General features: G+C 47.0%; 1 protein-coding gene across 1 annotated transcript in view; it reads right to left on the bottom strand.

Moving 5' to 3' along the window:
- adamts10 (ADAM metallopeptidase with thrombospondin type 1 motif, 10) overlaps positions 1–20,552 on the bottom strand; it is a 193,316-nt gene that overhangs the window by 104,691 nt on the left and 68,073 nt on the right. Inside the window, 1 exon segment of the mRNA XM_034180151.1 lies at positions 102–247. Within this exon segment, the coding sequence (XP_034036042.1) occupies positions 102–247 (146 nt within the window).

Here is a 20,552-nt window from a genome sequence, read left to right as displayed (position 1 = left end):
AGTGGCTCCTCAATAGCATGATAGATAAGGACTCCCAACAATTAAGGACCCCCTGTTGTGTAATTTGCTCTTTATCAGGTTTGTGTGTTTGGTGTTCTGACCTGGTGATGAGCACAGCTGTGTCATGGTGAGCAATCCCGTTGTCTGGTATAGCGTTCCCGTAGCTGCTCCGGTGTTGGATGGATTTCTGCCACTTGCAAAAGCTGTCCAAAGACTTTCCTGCGTGGTGATTGATCTCTAGTGTTGGCTGGTTCAAAAGGCAAGAAAGCAAAACACATCCTTAATGGGAATATATAACCAAAATGATCTATGTACTATAAAGGTAGTTACATGACCTCATGGCCCCAATAGCTAATAATGGGATTAAAAAAGGTTAACTTCATATTAGTGGTTAATAGTAACTATAGGTGTACCTTAAACCAATTCCCAGTGATGAAAGTGGGCCATGAAAAAAAAAAAACTGAAAATATTTAGCACGGGGTGAAGGCCCAAAGCCCCTGGCAGGGGGTCTGGGGGTTCTCCCTCAGAAAAATTTGTAATCTCAGATGCATTCTGGAACATTTTCAGGTCTATTTACCCACCCCAAAAAAATCTCAAAAAAATTTTTTTTGTTGGGTCAGGTCACTTTTTCCACCCGAGAAAAGTCTTTTCACATGTCACTTGTATGGTGACAATACAAGTTGTGTGAAAAAACTCTTTTTCCCATATTGGCAAGATGACAAAACTATAATACACAGTCTGTCACATGGATTAGAATACAGTGATATTACCATTTGATAAGACCACATATTCACATTGGACTGTTAAGGGCCTTTCACATTGAACACGTCAGGCTGATGCATCAACGCTTTCCAATCAATCGGATGCGTTTCCAACGCGTCATGACGTCATACGCTTCACTTCAGAAGCGGCAAGGGGGAGGAGATTGCTACGTCACACTCTAGCTGTTTCCACAACCTGAAAAAAGTTCAGCGATCGCCATCTTGAATTTGCGTCGCCTGAACCACAAAAAAGCTTTAAAAAACAGCAGTAGAATGATTCTCCCATCACCCTGCTGGGAGAAGCTTTTTTCAGCTACTTTTCTGAGTGACGCCGACTGGGGGAGGATTGATGACTTGGTGATCGAACCGCAACAGCAGGCCGACCCGCACGGAGAAGCCGGCCTTCAGGCATCATTCCTGGGCAGACCGAGGTAGGCAACCGGGGTGATGGCGCAGACCCACTCAGTCCGAAATCTCCCACTTTTTGGATATATGCGAAGTCCCAGTTTGCCCAACGGAATTTAGTTCTGCAGCTTTATCGAGGTGAGAATAATCTAAAATAAAACGTGACGTTTACTGCACTGCTGTGAAGGTTTAATGATCGGCTAACATGAGCTTAGCCTTTTAGCACAGTTGATCTGAGTGAACGCTTTAATTTGTAAATGGTTCAGTCTTTTTTATTTTTACCAAATAAAGCTACAGATTTTTTCGGAGACCACAAAAGCTCAACTTTAAATAACTTTTTTTTCGGGCATTTTTTTTTTCATTGTTTTTTCTGTTTGTTTTTTTCTTTTTTATATATAAACTGTTTAGTGTTTCTTTATATTTAAAGAAATATTTTTATTTGTCCCAATGAGGAACATTTGCTGTGCAGACAACCAAACTTCCATTGATGAGCTGAACACCACGAAGTCCAGTCGAAAGAAAACATCTCTGCTCTTCAACAACACCACCAGAGTTCGAAGCTGCAGAAGAGACCTTCATCTGGTCCAGAGAATCCAGCATAACATCACCTGCTTCTAAATAAAAGGCTCTTTCAACAGCAACTATTTTATTATTTTTTAAAAAGCTGTTTCATTTTATATATTAACAATAAATGAATGGATCATTAAAAATGTCCAAAATGTTGAATCAAAGTCAAAAGACATTTGCACAGGTAGAAGCTCTCCACTTATTGTGCTCAAATTCATATTTTAGAAATGACTCTGTCCTGATAACAACATTAAAGGCAATTACATATTTTGACGAAATTACAAGTTGAAATGACCATTAAAAAATTCATCATGAGGTTCATGTCACAGAAATCCTACTGTACAATCACACTGCAGTCACTGTTAAATTATTTCCTGTTGCATTTATAATAAACATTTGTATTTACAGTGTCTGTTTTTCTGGTTGAAATGAGATATAAATAATCTACCAGACTTAAAAAATGTACAAATTTCCATGTTATTTTATTTGTCTAAAAATAAATGTCCGAGGTTCCTTATGTTAAACAAGAAATTATCTAATCTGAAATAACAGGTGGTTTTAATTTACAGATGAAAGGTTTCTAAAGAACCATTTATTGGTTTATTTAGCTATTTTAATTACAAGTGTTCTAAACTTTTTTAACAGTAATCAGAAATTTTGAGGTAACAAACAACAACAACAAAAAAAACATTTCCAAGGATTTTTCTTCAGAAAACTGCTCTATGAATGAGCAGTCCTGTGACACGTTTCTGTTTTGTACAGATCAGTGGTTTCTGCACCGATCTGTTTTGTACAGATCAGTGGTTTCTGCCACCAGTCTTCCATGTTTTGGCCCGATACGTCATTCCTATTGGACAGCGCTTAGCTACGTCACACATCAGAGCGTCGAAAGTTGGATTGTGTTGAACTCTGACCGCATTAGCCTGCCGACAAGCAGCAATGCGTGCTCCCGTCAGAAGCGTCGCTTTAGCTCGGCTTTTGATGCGACGCTTCTGACGCATATAAAAAGCAACGCGTCTCATTGAAAATAATGCTTTTTAGACCAATTTTTGACGCATTTGATGCTTCCGACGCGTTCAATGTGAAAGGCCCATTACTCTTTTAATTCTACATTTATCTAAAGATTTGAATTCAGCAATTTGTGCTTTTATAACAAATGATAGTATCTTAAAATAAACTAAAATAAGATTTGTTACAAGTAAAACTGCATCTACTGTTCATCAAGTCAACAATATAATGGTTAGTTCTCAGGAACACTGATTTGGGTTTAATTAAATTCTTACTCGATTCTTATTCACTTCTATAAATGGGAAACCATACAGTGCTGACGTCAGCATTGTGCAAAATGACGCACACACATTTTTCACAGCAATATCTGACTTCTACGAGCATGTTAAATATTTATCTTATTTTCCTCCACATGAATATTTCACACAAGAAACCTTAAAATGCAGATTTAGCAGGCTAACATATCACATTTGCATGGAGACAGTTTGAAGTAAATTCATCCCAAAAGAGTTTGATTTGTGTGAAATAACTTGAATAATGTCAACTGACAAAGAATTCCGCCAAAAACATGATGTAATAAATGTTAATGTTTCTGTATAAATGATGAAAAAGTTGGGTCAAGTTTTTTGGTCCTTTTTCAAATCAGGTCCATTTGAATTTATTCATGATGAACATTAAATCGTCTCCCTACAGCAGAACAACATTTCATCCATTTCCTTTGTCGTTCCAAGACGACGTGAAGCTCATGGTAAAATCTGTAACAGCATCTCTCATTTGCTGCTGTGTAGTCAAACTGCGCCGTGTAACAGTCTCAGATCAGGACGTGAAAACCTGAGACTTAATATCCACTGTGACATCTCATCAGAGACGTTTCCAAACAATTTTACAAATACAAACATTGTGAAGACAGACCACAGACTAAATCCGACGTGCGCCAGGAAATCAAAATAACCCTTCTTCTTCTTTCGCGTTTATTGGCGGTTTGCAAATGAACACGGTGCTTTACTGCCACCAACTGTTTGGTTGTGGGGCATTAATGGATTCTGAGATGTATGCTATCAAAAATAACCAGAATACATTCACCACATAAGTAAAAACCTGGATTTCCAGGAATTTCCTTCAAACTTTCATCACTGAATTCCTCAGAATAGGCATTCCAAACAGCCCCTATATACAACCCCTGGCAAAAATTATGGAATCACCGGCCTCGGAGGATGTTCATTCAGTTGTTTAATTTTGTAGAAAAAAAAGCAGATCACAGACATGACACAAAACTAAAGTCATTTCAAATGGCAACTTTCTGGCTTTAAGAAACACTATAAGAAATCAAGAAAAAAATATTATGGCAGTCAGTAACGGTTACTTTTTTAGACCAAGCAGAGGAAAAAAATATGGAATCACTCAATTCTGAGGAAAAAATTATGGAATCACCCTGTAAATTTTCATCCTCAAAACTAACACCTGCATCAAATCAGATCTGCTCGTTGACATTGACCCTATGCCATGACATTGACCCTACGTGTCTTTTTGCGAGGAATATTTTGGCAGTTTTTGCTCTATGGCAAGATGCATTATCATCTTGAAAAATGATTTCATCATCCCCAAACATCCTTTCAATTGTCCAAAATATCAACGTAAACTTGTGCATTTATTGATTATGTAATGACAGCCATCTCCCCAGTGCCTTTACCTGACATGCAGCCCCATATCATCAATGACTGTGGAAATTTACATGTTCTCTTCAGGCAGTCATCTTTATAAATCTCATTGGAACGGCACCAAACAAAAGTTCCAGCATCATCACCTTGCCCAATGCAGATTCGACATTCATCACTGAATATGACTTTCATGCAGTCATACCATTATTTAATGCTTCGATCTTAAATATGATCAATCTATCTTTATTAGTTGGCTATGTACCACAGGCTTTTAAGGTGGCAGTAATTAAACCATTACTTAAAAAGCCATCACTTGACCCAGCTATCTTAGCTAATTATAGGCCAATCTCCAACCTTCCTTTTCTCTCAAAAATTCTTGAAAGGGTAGTTGTAAAACAGCTAACTGATCATCTGCAGAGGAATGGTCTATTTGAAGAGTTTCAGTCAGGTTTTAGAATTCATCATAGTACAGAAACAGCATTAGTGAAGGTTACAAATGATCTTCTTATGGCCTCAGACAGTGGACTCATCTCTGTGCTTGTTCTGTTAGACCTCAGTGCTGCTTTTGATACTGTTGACCATAAAATTTTATTACAGAGATTAGAGCATGCCATAGGTATTAAAGGCACTGTGCTGTGGTGGTTTGAATCATATTTATCTAATAGATTACAATTTGTTCATGTAAATGGGGAATCTTCTTCACAGACTAAGGTTAATTATGGAGTTCCACAAGGTTCCGTGCTAAGACCAATTTTATTCACTTTATACATGCTTCCCTTAGGCAGTATTATTAGACGGCATTGCTTAAATTTTCATTGTTACGCAGATGATACCCAGCTTTATCTATCCATGAAGCCAGAGGACACACACCAATTAGCTAAACTGCAGGATTGTCTTACAGACATAAGGACATGGATGACCTCTAATTTCTGTTGTGTGGGCCGCTGAAGAGGAGGTACTGCTGGCCCACCACCACCAGAGGGCACCCTGCCTGGAGTGCGGGCTCCAGGCACCAGAGGGCGCTGCCGCCTCACAGGAGCAGCCGGGGTGACAGCTGACACTCATCACCTATGACAGCTGTCACCACTCATCTGATCTGCATCGGTATATCAGCAAGACGCCATCTCCACCTCTTTGCCGAGATATCGTTCTACCGAGGAGGTAACGAACTCAGCCGTTGTGTTGTCTTTCAGACAGTGACTTTGTTGCTTGTGTTTTGACAGTGGTTGGTGAGTACTTGCAGCTGGAGACTGTATTGAACCCTTTTTGATAAGTACTCACATTTTCCTGACAAGAGGTGGAGGTGGTTTTTTTCACCATCCGTGTTGCTGGGTGCAAACGCACCCACATCTAACTGTTTTTGTTCCTCGCCAGCAGTACCAGATCCGACAAGCGGAGGCAGTGGCCACCTGGGAGTTCGGGACTTGGCGGCTCCAGTATTCCCGGGGTTCGGTGGCGGAGGAAATTGTGTGGTTCCGGTTCTGCTTTGGACAGACGTCTTCTATCTTCGAGCCTGCCCACATGACACCTTTGTGAATTGACTTTATTATTTTCTATTGTAATCTGTCGTGCTTGTTGTGCTTATTTCACAACAGTAAAAGTGCTATTTGACTTCCTCCATTGTCCGTTCATTTGCGCCCCCTGTTGTGGGTCCGTGTTCCAACCCTTTACAACAATTTCCTGCTTTTAAACTCAGATAAAACTGAAGTTATTGTACTTGGCCCCACAAATCTTAGAAACATGGTGTCTAACCAGATCCTTACTCTGGATGGCATTACCCTGACCTCTAGTAATACTGTGAGAAATCTTGGAGTCATTTTTGATCAGGATATGTCATTCAAAGCGCATATTAAACAAATATGTAAAACTGCTTTTTTGCATTTACGCAATATCTCTAAAATTAGAAAGGTCTTGTCTCAGAGTGATGCTGAAAAACTAATTCATGCATTTATTTCCTCTAGGCTGGACTATTGTAATTCATTATTATCAGGTTGTCCTAAAAGTTCCCTGAAAAGCCTTCAGTTAATTCAAAATGCTGCAGCTAGAGTACTGACGGGGACTAGAAGGAGAGAGCATATCTCACCCATATTGGCCTCTCTTCATTGGCTTCCTGTTAATTCTAGAATAGAATTTAAATTCTTCTTCTTACTTATAAGGTTTGAATAATCAGGTCCCTTCTTATCTTAGGGACCTCATAGTACCATATCACCCCAATAGAGCGCTTCGCTCTCAGACTGCAGGCTTACTTGTAGTTCCTAGGGTTTGTAAGAGTAGAATGGGAGGCAGAGCCTTCAGCTTTCAGGCTCCTCTCCTGTGGAACCAGCTCCCAATTCGGATCAGGGAGACAGACACCCTCTCTACTTTTAAGATTAGGCTTAAACTTTCCTTTTTGCTAAAGCTTATAGTTAGGGCTGGATCAGGTGACCCTGAACCATCCCTTAGTTATGCTGCTATAGACTTAGACTGCTGGGGGGTTCCCATAATGCACTGAGTGTTTCTTTCTCTTTTTGCTCTGTATGCACCACTCTGCATTTAATCATTAGTGATTGATCTCTGCTCCCCTCCACAGCATGTCTTTTTCCTGGTTCTCTCCCTCAGCCCCAACCAGTCCCAGCAGAAGACTGCCCCTCCCTGAGCCTGGTTCTGCTGGAGGTTTCTTCCTGTTAAAAGGGAGTTTTTCCTTCCCACTGTCGCCAAGTGCTTGCTCACAGGGGGTCGTTTTGACCTTTGGGGTTTTTACGTAATTATTGTATGGCCTTGCCTTACAATATAAAGCACCTTGGGGCAACTGTTTGTTGTGATTTGGCGCTATATAAATAAAATTGAATTGAATTGAATCCACAGTCCACGATTGCTTTTCCTTAGCCCATTGTAACCTTGTTTTTTTTTCTGTTTAGGTGTTAATGATGGCTTTCGTTTAGCTTTTCTGTATGTAAATCCCATTTCCATTAGGCGGTTTCTTACAGTTCGGTCACAGACGTTGACTCCAGTTTCCTCCCATTCATTCCTCATTTGTTTTGTTGTGCATTTTTCGATTTTTGAGACATATTGCTTTAAGTTTTCTGTCTTGACGCTTTGATGTCTTCCTTGGTCTACCAGTATGTTTGCCTTAACAACCTTCTCATGTTGTTTGTATTTGGTCCAGAGTTTAGACACAGCTGACTGTGAACAACCAACATCTTTTGCAACATTGCATGATGATTTACTCTCTTTTAAGATTTGATAATCCTCTCCTTTGTTTCAATTGACATATCTCGTGTTGGAGCCATGATTCATGTCAGTCCACTTGGTGCAACAGCTCTCCAAGGTGTGTTCACTCCTTTTTAGATGCAGACTAACGAGCAGATCTGATATGATGCAGGTGTTAGTTTTGGGGATGAAAATTTACAGGGTGATTCCATAATTTTTTCCTCAGAATTGAGTGATTCCATATTTTTTTCCTCTGCTTGATCTAAAAAGTAACCGTTACTGACTGCCACAATCTTTTTTCTTGATTTCTTATAGTGTTTCTTAAAGCCAGAAAGTTGCCATTTGAAATGACTTTAGTTTTGTGTCATGTCTGTGATCTGCTTTTTTTCTACAAAATTAAACAACTGAATGAACATCCTCGGAGGCCGGTCATTCCATAATTTTTGCCAGGGGTTGTAGCATATAAGCACTGGGCCAAAATTTAGATCTAGAGGAGAATTTTCTTTCACCAAAACATCAAATTTAGGCTAGCTGTTGTGTGGGCCGCTGAAGAGGAGGTATTGCTGGCCCACCACCACCAGAGGGCGCCCTGCCTGGAGTGCGGGCTCCAGGCACCAGAGGGCGCCGCCGCCTCACGGGAGCAGCCACGGTGACAGCTGTCACCCATCACCTGAGACAGCTGACGGCAATCATCAGTGGGGTATATCAGCAGGACGGCATCTCCACCTCATTGCCGAGATATCGTTTCTACCGGAGAGGTAACGTATCGAAGCTAATGGAGTGTATCCTTTTGGATTGTGCTAGTTTGTGGATTACTATTCCAACGAGAGGTGGAGGTAACTTCCCTGCTGTTCGGAGTCCTGGGTGCAAACGCGCCCCCATCTAACTGTTCTTTGTTCCTCGCCAGCAGTACCAGGTCCGACACGCGGAGGCAGTGGCCACCTGGGAGTTCGGGACTTGGCGGCTCCAGTATTCCCGGGGTCCTGTGGCGGAGGAAGCCGTGTGGTTCCGGTCTTACCTTGGAGAGGCGTCTCCTAGCTTCGAGCCTGCCCACACGACACTTTTGTGAATTGACTGTTGTTCATTTCCGTGATTGGTTGTATTCGTTGTGCACATTCACAACAGTAAAGTGTTGTTATTTTGACTTACTCCATTGTCCGTGGAACGTCCTCCTGAACCGCAGGGTGGAGGCTCTCGCCGCGCAGGTGGAAGCGCGCCCTCCGGGCGCCGCTGCGGCCCTCCCTCCCGTAGAACCTGTGCGTAACAGCGACGTTCCACTGGTTGTCCAACGACCCCTCCCACCTTCCCCTGAAGCATACATAAGCCCCCCAGAGCCGTACTGAGGCTGTGTGGAGACGTGCGCGGATTTTCTTATGCAGTGTTCGCTCGTCTTCGCACAGCGTCCCGTCATGTACGCGACCGACGCTAGCAAAGTAGCTTATGTGATAAATCTGCTTCGTGGTGAGGCACGCGCTTGGGCTACAGCGCTCTGGGAGCAAAGTTCACGGCTCCTTCTGACATATGATGGGTTTGTGAGGGAGCTCAGAACGGTGTTCGATCACCCTAATAGAGGAGAGACCGCTTCAGCCGTGCTGCTGTCAATGAGACAGGGGCGCCGGAGCGCAGCTGCCTATGCAGTCGACTTCCGCATCGCGGCTGCGAGGTCCGGCTGGAATAGCGCTGCCCTCCGCGCCGCCTTCGTAAACGGACTGTCGTTGGTCCTCAAGGAGCACCTGGTGGCTAAGGACGAACCGCGGGATTTAGATGGGCTTATCGATCTTGTCATACGATTAGACAATCGGTTAAGTGAGCGCCGTCGGGAACGAGACGAGGGGCGTGGCCAGGCACGCGTCGTCCCTCTCCCTTCCGGTTCCGACCGCGTTCCGCCCTCCCCACGCTCCACGGTCCCTGCGCTCCGTGCGGTTACAGCCCCCCCTGCTGACGAAGCTATGGACACGAGTAGGGCAACATTTAGGGCACCGGTCACACAAAGGAGGCTGGCCCGCGGGGCGTGTTTTGTTTGTGGCTCGATTGAGCATCAAGTAAGAGACTGCCCCGAGCGGTCAAAACACCAATGCCCGCCCCTAGAAACTGGGCTAGGGGTGGGCCGAGACGTTCACGTGGGACACACCCACATCGCCACACGACTCCCAGTTACAATCCTTTATGAGGATTTAACCCTGAAGGCCCCAGCACTGGTGGACACGGGCTCAGAAGGGAATTTGCTAGACAGCAAATGGGCCAGGGAGATAGGGTTCTCTCTGGTGGCGCTTACCTCGCCTGTGCAGGTACGGGCGCTAGATGGCTCCCTACTCCCTCCAATCACTCACAAGACACCACCAGTAACTCTGGTGGTGTCGGGGAATCACCGGGAGGAGATCGAGTTTTTCGTGACTCCGGCCACCTCCCGTGTGATTTTAGGTTTTCCCTGGATGTTGAAACACAATCCCCGGATCGATTGGCCGTCCGGGGTAGTGGTTCAGTGGAGCGAGACCTGCCATCGGGTATGTTTAGGTTCCTCGGTTCCTCCCGGTTCCCAGGCCAGGGAGGGGGTCAGAGCCCCGCCCAATCTAGGGACGGTGCCGGTGCAGTACCATGACCTTGCGGAGGTGTTTAGCAAGGATCTGGCGCTCACCCTTCCCCCGCACCGCCCGTATGATTGTGCCATTGATTTGGTTCCAGGCGTTGAGTTCCCGTCCAGTAGGCTGTACAACCTCTCACGACCTGAACGCGAATCAATGGAGACCTACATCCGGGACTCTTTGGCTGCCGGGTTGATCCGGAATTCCACCTCCCCGATGGGTGCAGGTTTCTTTTTTGTGGGGAAAAAGGATGGCATCGATGCATCCATGCATCCGTCCATGCATCGATTACAGGGGGCTGAACGAAATCACGGTTCGTAACCGATACCCCTTACCCTTGTTGGATTCGGTGTTCACGCCCCTGCATGGAGCCAAGATATTCACCAAGCTTGATCTTAGGAATGCGTATCACCTGGTTCGGATCCGGAAGGGAGACGAGTGGAAGACGGCATTCAACACCCCGTTAGGTCATTTTGAGTACCTGGTCATGCCGTTCGGTCTTACAAACGCTCCCGCGACATTCCAAGCATTAGTTAATGACGTCTTGCGGGACTTCCTGCACCGATTCGTCTTCGTATATCTAGACGACATACTCATCTTTTCTCCGGATCCTGAGACCCATGTCCGACATGTACGTCAGGTCCTGCAGCGGTTATTGGAGAACCGGCTGTTTGTTAAGGGCGAGAAGTGTGAGTTTCACCACACCTCTTTGTCCTTCCTGGGGTTCATCATCTCCCCCAACTCCGTCGCTCCTGATCTGGCCAAGGTTGCGGCGGTGAGAGACTGGCCCCAACCCACAAGCCGTAGGAAGCTGCAACAGTTCCTCGGCTTTGCGAATTTCTACAGGAGGTTCATTAAGGGCTACAGTCAGGTTGTTAGCCCCCTGACAGCCCTAACCTCACCAAAAGTCCCCTTCACCTGGTCGGATCGTTGCGATTCCGCGTTCAAGGAGTTGAAACGGCGCTTCTCGTCTGCACCCGTTCTGGTGCAGCCCGATCCTAGTCGCCAGTTAGTGGTTGAAGTGGACGCCTCGGACTCAGGGATAGGAGCTGTGCTGTCCCAGAGTGGGAAGACCGATAAGGTCCTTCATCCGTGTGCCTATTTTTCCCGCAGGTTGACCCCGGCTGAACGGAACTATGACGTCGGCAACCGAGAACTCCTTGCGGTGAAAGAGGCTCTTGAAGAGTGGAGACACCTGTTGGAGGGAACGTCCGTGCCATTCATGGTTTTCACTGACCACCGGAACCTGGAATATATCAGGACCGCCAAACGGCTGAATCCCAGGCAAGCCCGCTGGTCACTGTTCTTCGGCCGTTTTGACTTCCGCATCACCTACCGGCCCGGGACCAAGAACCAGAAATCAGATGCCTTGTCCCGGGTACACGAAGACGAGGTCAAAACGGAGTTGTCGGATCCACCGGAACCCATCATCCCGGAGTCCACTATCATGGCCACCCTCACCTGGGACGTAGAGAGAACCGTCCGGGAGGCCCTGGCACGAAGCCCGGACCCCGGGACTGGACCAAAGAACAGACTTTACGTCCCACCAGAGGCAAGGGCTGCAGTCCTGGACTTCTGTCACGGCTCTAAGCTCTCCTGTCATCCAGGGGTGCGAAGAACCGTGGCAGTTGTCCGGCAGCGCTTCTGGTGGGCGTCCCTGGAGGCCGACGTCCGGGACTATATCCAGGCCTGTACCACCTGCGCCAGGGGCAAGGCCGACCATCGCAAGGCTCCGGGACTGCTACAGCCGCTGCCCGTGCCTCATCGCCCCTGGTCCCACATCGGCCTGGATTTTGTCACGGGCCTCCCGCCGTCCCAGGGAAACACCGTCATCCTCACGATAGTGGACCGATTCTCCAAGGCGCCACTTCGTGGCCCTCCCGAAGCTCCCAACGGCCCAGGAGACAGCGGACCTCCTGGTCCACCACGTCGTCCGCCTGCATGGGATACCATCAGACATCGTCTCCGATCGCGGTCCCCAGTTCTCCTCGCATGTCTGGAGGAGCTTTTGCCGGGAACTGGGGGCCACGGTCAGTCTCTCATCCGGGTATCACCCCCAGACCAACGGGCAAGCAGAGCGGGCCAATCAAGAAATGGAGCAAACACTACGTTGTGTGACAGCCACGCACCCGGCGGCCTGCAGTACTCATCTGGCCTGGATCGAGTACGCCCACAACAGTCAAGTGTCATCAGCCACCGGCCTCTCCCCCTTTGAGGTGTGTTTGGGGTATCAGCCCCCATTATTCCCGGTGGTTGAGGGAGAGGTCGGTGTGCCCTCGGTCCAGGCCCACCTGCGGAAGTGCCGTCGGGTGTGGCGTGCCGCCCGTTCTGCTTTGTTGAAGGCCCGGATGAGGGCGAAGACCCATGCAGACCGGCGGCGGACCCCGGCCCCTACGTATCGCCCCGGGCAGGAAGTGTGGTTGTCCACCAAGGACATTCCACTGCAAGTGGCCTCCCCAAAACTGCAAGACAGGTACATAGGTCCGTTTAAAATTCTCAAGGTCATCAATCCCGCCGCGGTGAGGCTTCGGCTTCCAGCCTCACTGCGGATCCATCCAGTATTTCATGTGTCCAAGATCAAGCCCCATCACACCTCGCCCCTCTGTACACCCGGTCCGGCACCACCTCCTGCCCGGATCATCGATGGCGAGCCGGCTTGGACAGTGCGCCGGTTGTTGGACGTCCGACGGATGGGCCGGGGCTTTCAATATCTGGTGGACTGGGAGGGGTACGGTCCCGAAGAACGCTCCTGGGTGAAGAAGAGCTTCATCCTGGACCCGGCCCTCCTGGCCGACTTCTACCGTCGCCACCCGGACAAGCCCGGTTGAGGGGGGGGTCCTGTTGTGTGGGCCGCTGAAGAGGAGGTACTGCTGGCCCACCACCACCAGAGGGCGCCCTGCCTGGAGTGCGGGCTCCAGGCACCAGAGGGCGCCGCCGCCTCACGGGAGCAGCCAAGGTGACAGCTGTCACCCATCACCTGAGACAGCTGACGGCAATCATCAGTGGGGTATATCAGCAGGACGGCATCTCCACCTCATTGCCGAGATATCGTTTCTACCGGAGAGGTAACATATCGAAGCTAACGGAGTGTATCCTTTTGGATTGTGCTAGTTTGTGGATTACTATTCCAACGAGAGGTGGAGGTAACTTCCCTGCTGTTCGGAGTCCTGGGTGCAAACGCGCCCCCATCTAACTGTTCTTTGTTCCTCGCCAGCAGTACCAGGTCCGACACGCGGAGGCAGTGGCCACCTGGGAGTTCGGGACTTGGCGGCTCCAGTATTCCCGGGGTCCTGTGGCGGAGGAAGCCGTGTGGTTCCGGTCTTACCTTGGAGAGGCGTCTCCTATCTTCGAGCCTGCCCACACGACACTTTTGTGAATTGACTGTTGTTCATTTCCGTGATTGGTTGTATTCGTTGTGCACATTCACAACAGTAAAGCGTTGTTATTTTGACTTACTCCATTGTCCGTTCATTTGCGCCCCCTGTTGTGGGTCCGTGTTCCTACACTTTCACAACACTAGCATCTCAGATGTACTTTCTGGCAAATTGTAGCTGAGCTTTCAGGTCTTTTTTTAAGAAAATCCTCCTCTATACCACTTCATCATGAAGCTGTATAACTGGGAATATAAAATGCAAAATATGCACTGTGCAGAATTTCTCCAATCACAGCCAGAGAAGCCTAAAACTTCTTCTGGGTTGTCTGGGTGTCTTGGTGGCTTTCATCACCCTTCTTCTTGCACAGTCACTCAGTTTTTGAGAACTGTCTACTCCACACAGATTTACCACAGAGTGCCATACTGTTTGTATTTTTTTATGATTGATGTAAATAAAGTCCAAGACATATTCAGTGTCTTGGAAATGTTCATGTATCCATCCCCTGACTTGTCTGAAGAAAATGGGCAATAAAACTGATTATTTAGAGGAATTATACCAAAGTGTGCCATTACTTATGCAACCCATCATCTTGGCTTTTATATTTTTAATTAATTTATATCAAGTTTTGCTTTCAGTTTGAGTTTAATATAATTTTAGAAAGTTTTATGTTTTTGTATTTAAAATGGCATAAACAAATTAAAATGTGTGAAATATCAAGTGTTCCAATACTTTTGGAGGGCACTGTATGTTTGTAAGTTTGGTTGCCAAAGAAGTGCAACATTCCTTAAATTTGAGTGCAGAGCTAAACGGCTGAAAAACCTACTCTTTTGTCTTAAAGTCACCGATGTGGAGGCAGCATTGGAGCGAAGGAGCTTTTATGCATTATGAGAGCACAGCAAGGAGGACCAGGAGGAGGAGGTGGAGGAGAGCTCTGATGGTTACAGCTGGAGGGAATCGTAATCCAGGAATTCACGTGGTGACATAACTAGTAATTGTCTCATACCACAGTCCCTCATTTTTGGGCCTGCTTCTGGCCTGATGTGTGCTTCCTGGGACAACGTGCTGTTTCCAGACCTGGAAACCAACAACAGAACCACTCGCCGAGACCACTTTAAATCCTGATCCGACCTCAGCCTCAATGCTCAACGGAGTCAGAATAACAACACTAATATTGCCACCCGCAAATGAGCCTAACATTCACTCATTGCTTTTTATACTGTACGAGACAAACAGATCTGAGGGTTGAATTGTGGGTCACTTTTTGGCCCATATAAATCATAAAAGCTCCTGAATAACAGTGCTATGATGGAAAGCTCAAAACCACACAATAATTCCCCTTTAATTCACCAAGATTCATCTGTCAGCATTATGAGCACCTGCTCTCAGGGAGTACTGCTTATGACTCACTAATAAGGTCATCGCGTTTACTGCACCGATAAGGTTATGCATGTGTTTACTTTTCAACTCCGCCCTTGCAATGTGGAACAGAGCCTCATCTGCTTCCACGTACGATGCATCCGAAAAGTATTCACAGCGCTTCACTTTTTACACATTTTGTTATGTTACAGCCATATTCCAGAATGGAGTAAAGTAATTTTTTTCCTCAAAATGATACAACACCCCATAATGACAATGTTAAAAAAGGTTTTATTATACAAATAATGAATGTTTATGAGTTCAGTGGTACAAATATTTCATGAGGTGAAAGCTGGAGCATACCATCCAATGAGGCAAAGCTGAGTTGAATGGTATGTTCCAGCTTTCACCAAATTAAATATTTGTTCCATTGAAAGAATGTAAACCAGTGATTTTCAACCTTTTTTGAGCCGCGGCACCCTTTTTATATTTACAAAATCCTGCGGCACACCACCAACCAAAATAATATTATAATTCTATTACCTCTTTAGTATATTTTGTTGTCACAAAACAAGGATATATGATAGATGGTCCAAGGCGGATACGCTGACCCTATGAGTGGTATACACTCTGCTGGACCTCTCTTACAGTTTAGTGTAACATTGGTCACATTTGCATTGTATGTACTTTTTTCCACAGAGAAGGTAGGTCACACCTCTCTGCCCCAATACCAACGGGGATCTGACATGGTCATAGCTCAGCTGATATGTCAGATTGATGTAGTGGAAGCATTTTTTTCTTTTTCTTATGTTCTTTGTGTTTTGGTTCTCTTGACATACATAACTGATATCACTTGGTTGGGGGTTAACTTCAATATGATGTTTAAGGGTGAACAGGTAGAGAATTATATGGTGAGACTCTATGGGGACTATGACTGAGTTGAATTTCATAAGTTATAATGTAAGAGGAATCAACAACCAGATCAAGAGGAAAAAAATTCTGGGACAATTAAAGAAACTACATTGCTCTGTTGCTCTGATACAGGAAACACACCTATCAACGGTGGAGCATTTAAAATTGAAGAGAGAATGGGTAGATCAGGTTTATAGCTCATCATGCGAGAGAGCAAAGAAGAGAGGGGTTGCCATATTGTTTCACAAATCTGTGTACTATAATAATGAGAAACTCTTTCAAGATGAGGAAGGAAGGTATGTGATGGTGATAGGCACGATTGCAGGAAAGAAAATAACTATAGTTAATGTGTACGCCCCAAATGAAGACTGTCCACATTTTATTAAAAAAATAACAGCCTTATTAGCGGAGAAAAGCGAGGGGATCATACTGATAGGGGGTGATTTTAACTGCACTCTAAATTCAAAGCTAGATAGGCTACCTACAATAAGATTATCTCAATCCAAAATGGCTAAGGAGCTGACGGACATGATGAAAGAACTGGGCCTCGTAGATATTTGGCGCCAACTTCACCCTAATGAGAGAGACTTTACGTTTATGTCTCAAGCACACGGAAGCTATTCGAGGATAGATTTCTTCTGCTTATCAAAAACCGAATTCCACAGGGTAAAAGAGTGTACAACTGAACCAATAACTATTTCGGATCATGGCCCTGTGACCATGAAAATTAACCTGGGAGCAGAAAACTACTTTAAACACTGGAGACTTAATGTTTCACTATTAATGGACTCAAATATTAGACAAGAAATACAAAAAGCTCTGACTGAATACTTTGCTATTAATGATGATGGTAGTGTTTCACCCTCAGTTGTATGGGACGCCAGTAAAGCCACAATTAGAGGGAAGATTATATCTATAGGATCTAGAATAAAGAAGCAAAGGCATGTAAAACAACAAGGATTGGAAGCAGAAATTAAAAAAATTAACAGGGGAACACAAACAATATGGAAATAAAGACACCCTAAACAAAATAAAAAAGGTTAGACAACAGATGAATGTTTGACATATAAGGCAGAGGGAGCTCTTAGATACACCAACAGAAAATACTATGAAATGGGTAATAAAGCCAGTAGGCTACTGGCCTTCCAACTTAGAAAAACCCAATCTAACCGCGCAGTCCCTAAGATAAGGAACCCAGAAACTAACCAGATAGAAACCGACCCAATTAAAATATCAGACTCCTTTGCAACATATTATAAACAATTATATAGGACAGATGAATCAGAATCTAGGAGATAGGAGAGCGTAGAATTCTTAAAGCCACATAAATTGAATAAACTAACAAGTGAGGAAGCAGAACTATTAATAAAACCTATTACAGAAAATTAAATTAAAGAATCATTTACTAAACTGAAAAATAATAAATCACCAGGAACAGATGGTTTCTCAGGTGAATATTATAAAATATTTATGAATGAACTCACTCCTGTATTATGTAAAGTATACAATTACGCACTGAAATCAGGAAATCCCCCAAATTCGTGGTCAGAAGCCATGATAACGGTTATACATAAGGAGGGAAAGGATCCTCTTCAGTGTGCTAGTTACCGCCCAATAAGCCTTTTGTGTGTGGATTATAAAATCCTGACCTCTATATTAGTTACCAGAATTCAAAAAAATATTAAGAAATTAATACACCCAGAACAAACGGGGTTCATACCAGGACGTCATGGAACAAATAACATTAGAAGAGCCCTGAATTTGCAAACAATTGCAGCAAGGGAGAAACAATCGTCGATGCTTCTCGGTTTAGATGCGGAGAAAGCATTTGATCGAGTTGACTGGATATTTTTGAGACAGACATTGTTAGAAATGGGTTTTGGAAAGGAATTTGTGACATGGATTAGTCTTCTATATAAAGAACCTCGTTCCAAAGTAAGAGTCAATGTTGTGAAAGTGTAGGAACACGGACCCACAACAGGGGGCGCAAATGAACGGACAATGGAGTAAGTCAAATAACAACGCTTTACTGTTGTGAATGTGCACAACAAATACAACCAATCACGGAAATGGACAACAGTCAATTCACAAAAGTGTCGTGTGGGCAGGCTCGAAGATAGGAGACGCCTCTCCAAGGTAAGACCGGAACCACACGGCTTCCTCCGCCACAGGACCCCGGGAATACTGGAGCCGCCAAGTCCCGAACTGCCAGGGGGCCACTGCCTCCGCGTGTCGGACCTGGTACTGCTGGCGAGGAACAAAGAACAGTTAGATGGGGGCGCGTTTGCACCCAGGACTCCGAACAGCAGGGAAGTTACCTCCACCTCTCGTTGGAACAGTAATCCACAAACTAAGCACAAATCCAAAAGGATACACTCCGTCAGCTTTGATACGTTACCTCTCAGGTAGAAACGATATCTCGGCATTGAGGTGGAGATGCCGTCCTGCTGATATACCCCACTGATGATTGCTGTCAGCTGTCTCAGGTGATGGGTGACAGCTGTCACCTTGGCTGCTCCTGTGAGGCAGCGGCGCCCCTGGTGCCTGGAGCCCGCACTCCAGGCAGGGCGCCCTCTGGTGGTGGTGGGCCAGCAGTACCTCCTCTTCAGCGGCCCACACAACAGGACCCCCCCCCTTAACGGGCGCCTCCTTGTCCGGGTGGCGACGGTAGAAGTCGGCCAGGAGGGCCGGGTCTAGGATGAAGCTCTTCTTCACCCAGGAGCGTTCTTCGGGACTGTACCCCTCCCAGTCCACCAGATATTGAAAGCCCCGGCCCATCCGTCGGACGTCCAACAGCCGGCGCACTGTCCAAGCCGGCTCGCCATCGATGATCCGGGCAGGAGGTGGTGCCGGACCAGGTGTACAGAGGGGCGAGGTGTGATGGGGCTTGATCTTTGACACATGAAATACTGGATGGATCCGCAGTGAGGCCGGAAGCCGAAGCCTTCGGCTTGATGACCTTGAGAATCTTAAACGGACCTATGTATCTGTCTTGCAGTTTTGGGGAGGCCACTTGCAGTGGAATGTCCTTGGTGACAACCACACTTCCTGCCCGGGGGCGATACGTAGGGGCCGGGGTCTGCATGGGTCTTCGCCTCATCCGGGCCTTCAACAAAGCAGAACGGGCGGCACGCCACACCCGACGGCACTTCCGCAGGTGGGCCTGGACTGAGGGCACATCGACCTCTCCCTCAACCACCGGGAATAAGGGGGGCTGATACCCCAAACACACCTCAAAGGGGGAGAGGCCGGTGGCTGATGACACTTGACTGTTGTGGGCGTACTCGATCCAGGCCAGATGAGTACTCCAGGCCGCCGGGTGCGTGGCTGTCACACAACGTAGTGTTTGCTCATTTCTTGATTGGCCCGCTCTGCTTGCCGTTGGTCTGGGGGTGATACCCGGATGAGAGACTGACCGTGGCCCCCAGTTCCCGGCAAAAGCTCCTCCAGACGTGCGAGGAGAACTGGGGACCGCGATCGGAGACAATGTCTGATGGTATCCCATGCAGGCGGACGACGTGGTGGACCAGGAGGTCCGCTGTCTCCTGGGCCGTTGGGAGCTTCGGGAGGGCCACGAAGTGGGCCGCCTTGGAGAATCGGTCCACTATCGTGAGGATGACAGTGTTTCCCTGGGACGGCGGGAGGCCCGTGACAAAATCCAGGCCGATGTGGGACCAGGGGCGATGAGGCACGGGCAGCGGCTGTAGCAGTCCCGGAGCCTTGCGATGGTTGGCCTTGCCCCTGGCACAGGTGGTACAGGCCTGGATATAGTCCCGGACGTCGGCCTCCAGGGACGCCCACCAGAAGCACTGCCGGACAACTGCCACGGTCCTTCGCACCCCTGGATGACAGGAGAGCTTAGAGCCGTGACAGAAGTCCAGGACTGCAGCCCTTGCTTCTGGTGGGACGTAAAGTCTGTTCTTTGGTCCAGCCCCGGGGTCCGGGCTTCGTGCCAGGGCCTCCCGGACGGTTCTCTCTACGTCCCAGATGAGGGTGGCCACGATAGTGGACTCCGGGATGATGGGTTCCGGTGGATCCGACAACTCCGTTTTGACCTCGTCTTCGTGTACCCGGGACAAGGCATCCGATTTCTGGTTCTTGGTCCCGGGCCGGTAGGTGATGCGGAAGTACAAAACGGCCCGAAAGAACAGTGACCAGCGGGCTTGCCTGGGATTCAGCCACTTGGCGGTCCTGATATATTCCAGGTTCCGGTGGTCAGTGAAAACCGTGAATGGCACGGACGTTCCCTCCAACAGGTGTCTCCACTCTTCAAGAGCCTCTTTCACCGCAAGGAGTTCTCGGTTGCCGACGTCATAGTTCCGTTCAGCCGGGTCAACCTGCGGGAAAAATAGGCACACGGATGAAGGACCTTATCGGTCTTCCCACTCTGGGACAGCACAGCTCCTATCCCTGAGTCCGAGGGCGTCCACTTCAACCACTAACTGGCGACTAGGATCGGGCTGCACCAGAACGGGTGCAGACGAGAAGCGCCGTTTCAACTCCTTGAACGCGGCATCGCAACGATCCGACCAGGTGAAGGGAACTTTTGGTGAGGTCAGGGCTGTCAGGGGGCTAACAACCTGACTGTAGCCCTTAATGAACCTCCTGTAGAAATTCGCGAAGCCGAGGAACTGTTGCAGCTTCCTACGGCTTGTGGGTTGGGGCCAGTCTCTCACCGCCGCAACCTTGGCCGGATCAGGAGCGATGGAGTTGGGGGAGATGATGAACCCCAGGAAGGAC

This window comes from Thalassophryne amazonica, chromosome 10, assembly GCF_902500255.1.
Source record: "Thalassophryne amazonica chromosome 10, fThaAma1.1, whole genome shotgun sequence".
Lineage (NCBI taxonomy): Eukaryota > Metazoa > Chordata > Actinopteri > Batrachoidiformes > Batrachoididae > Thalassophryne > Thalassophryne amazonica.
Note: the sequence above shows the minus strand (reverse complement) of the source record. Positions and strands in the feature narration are given on the sequence as shown.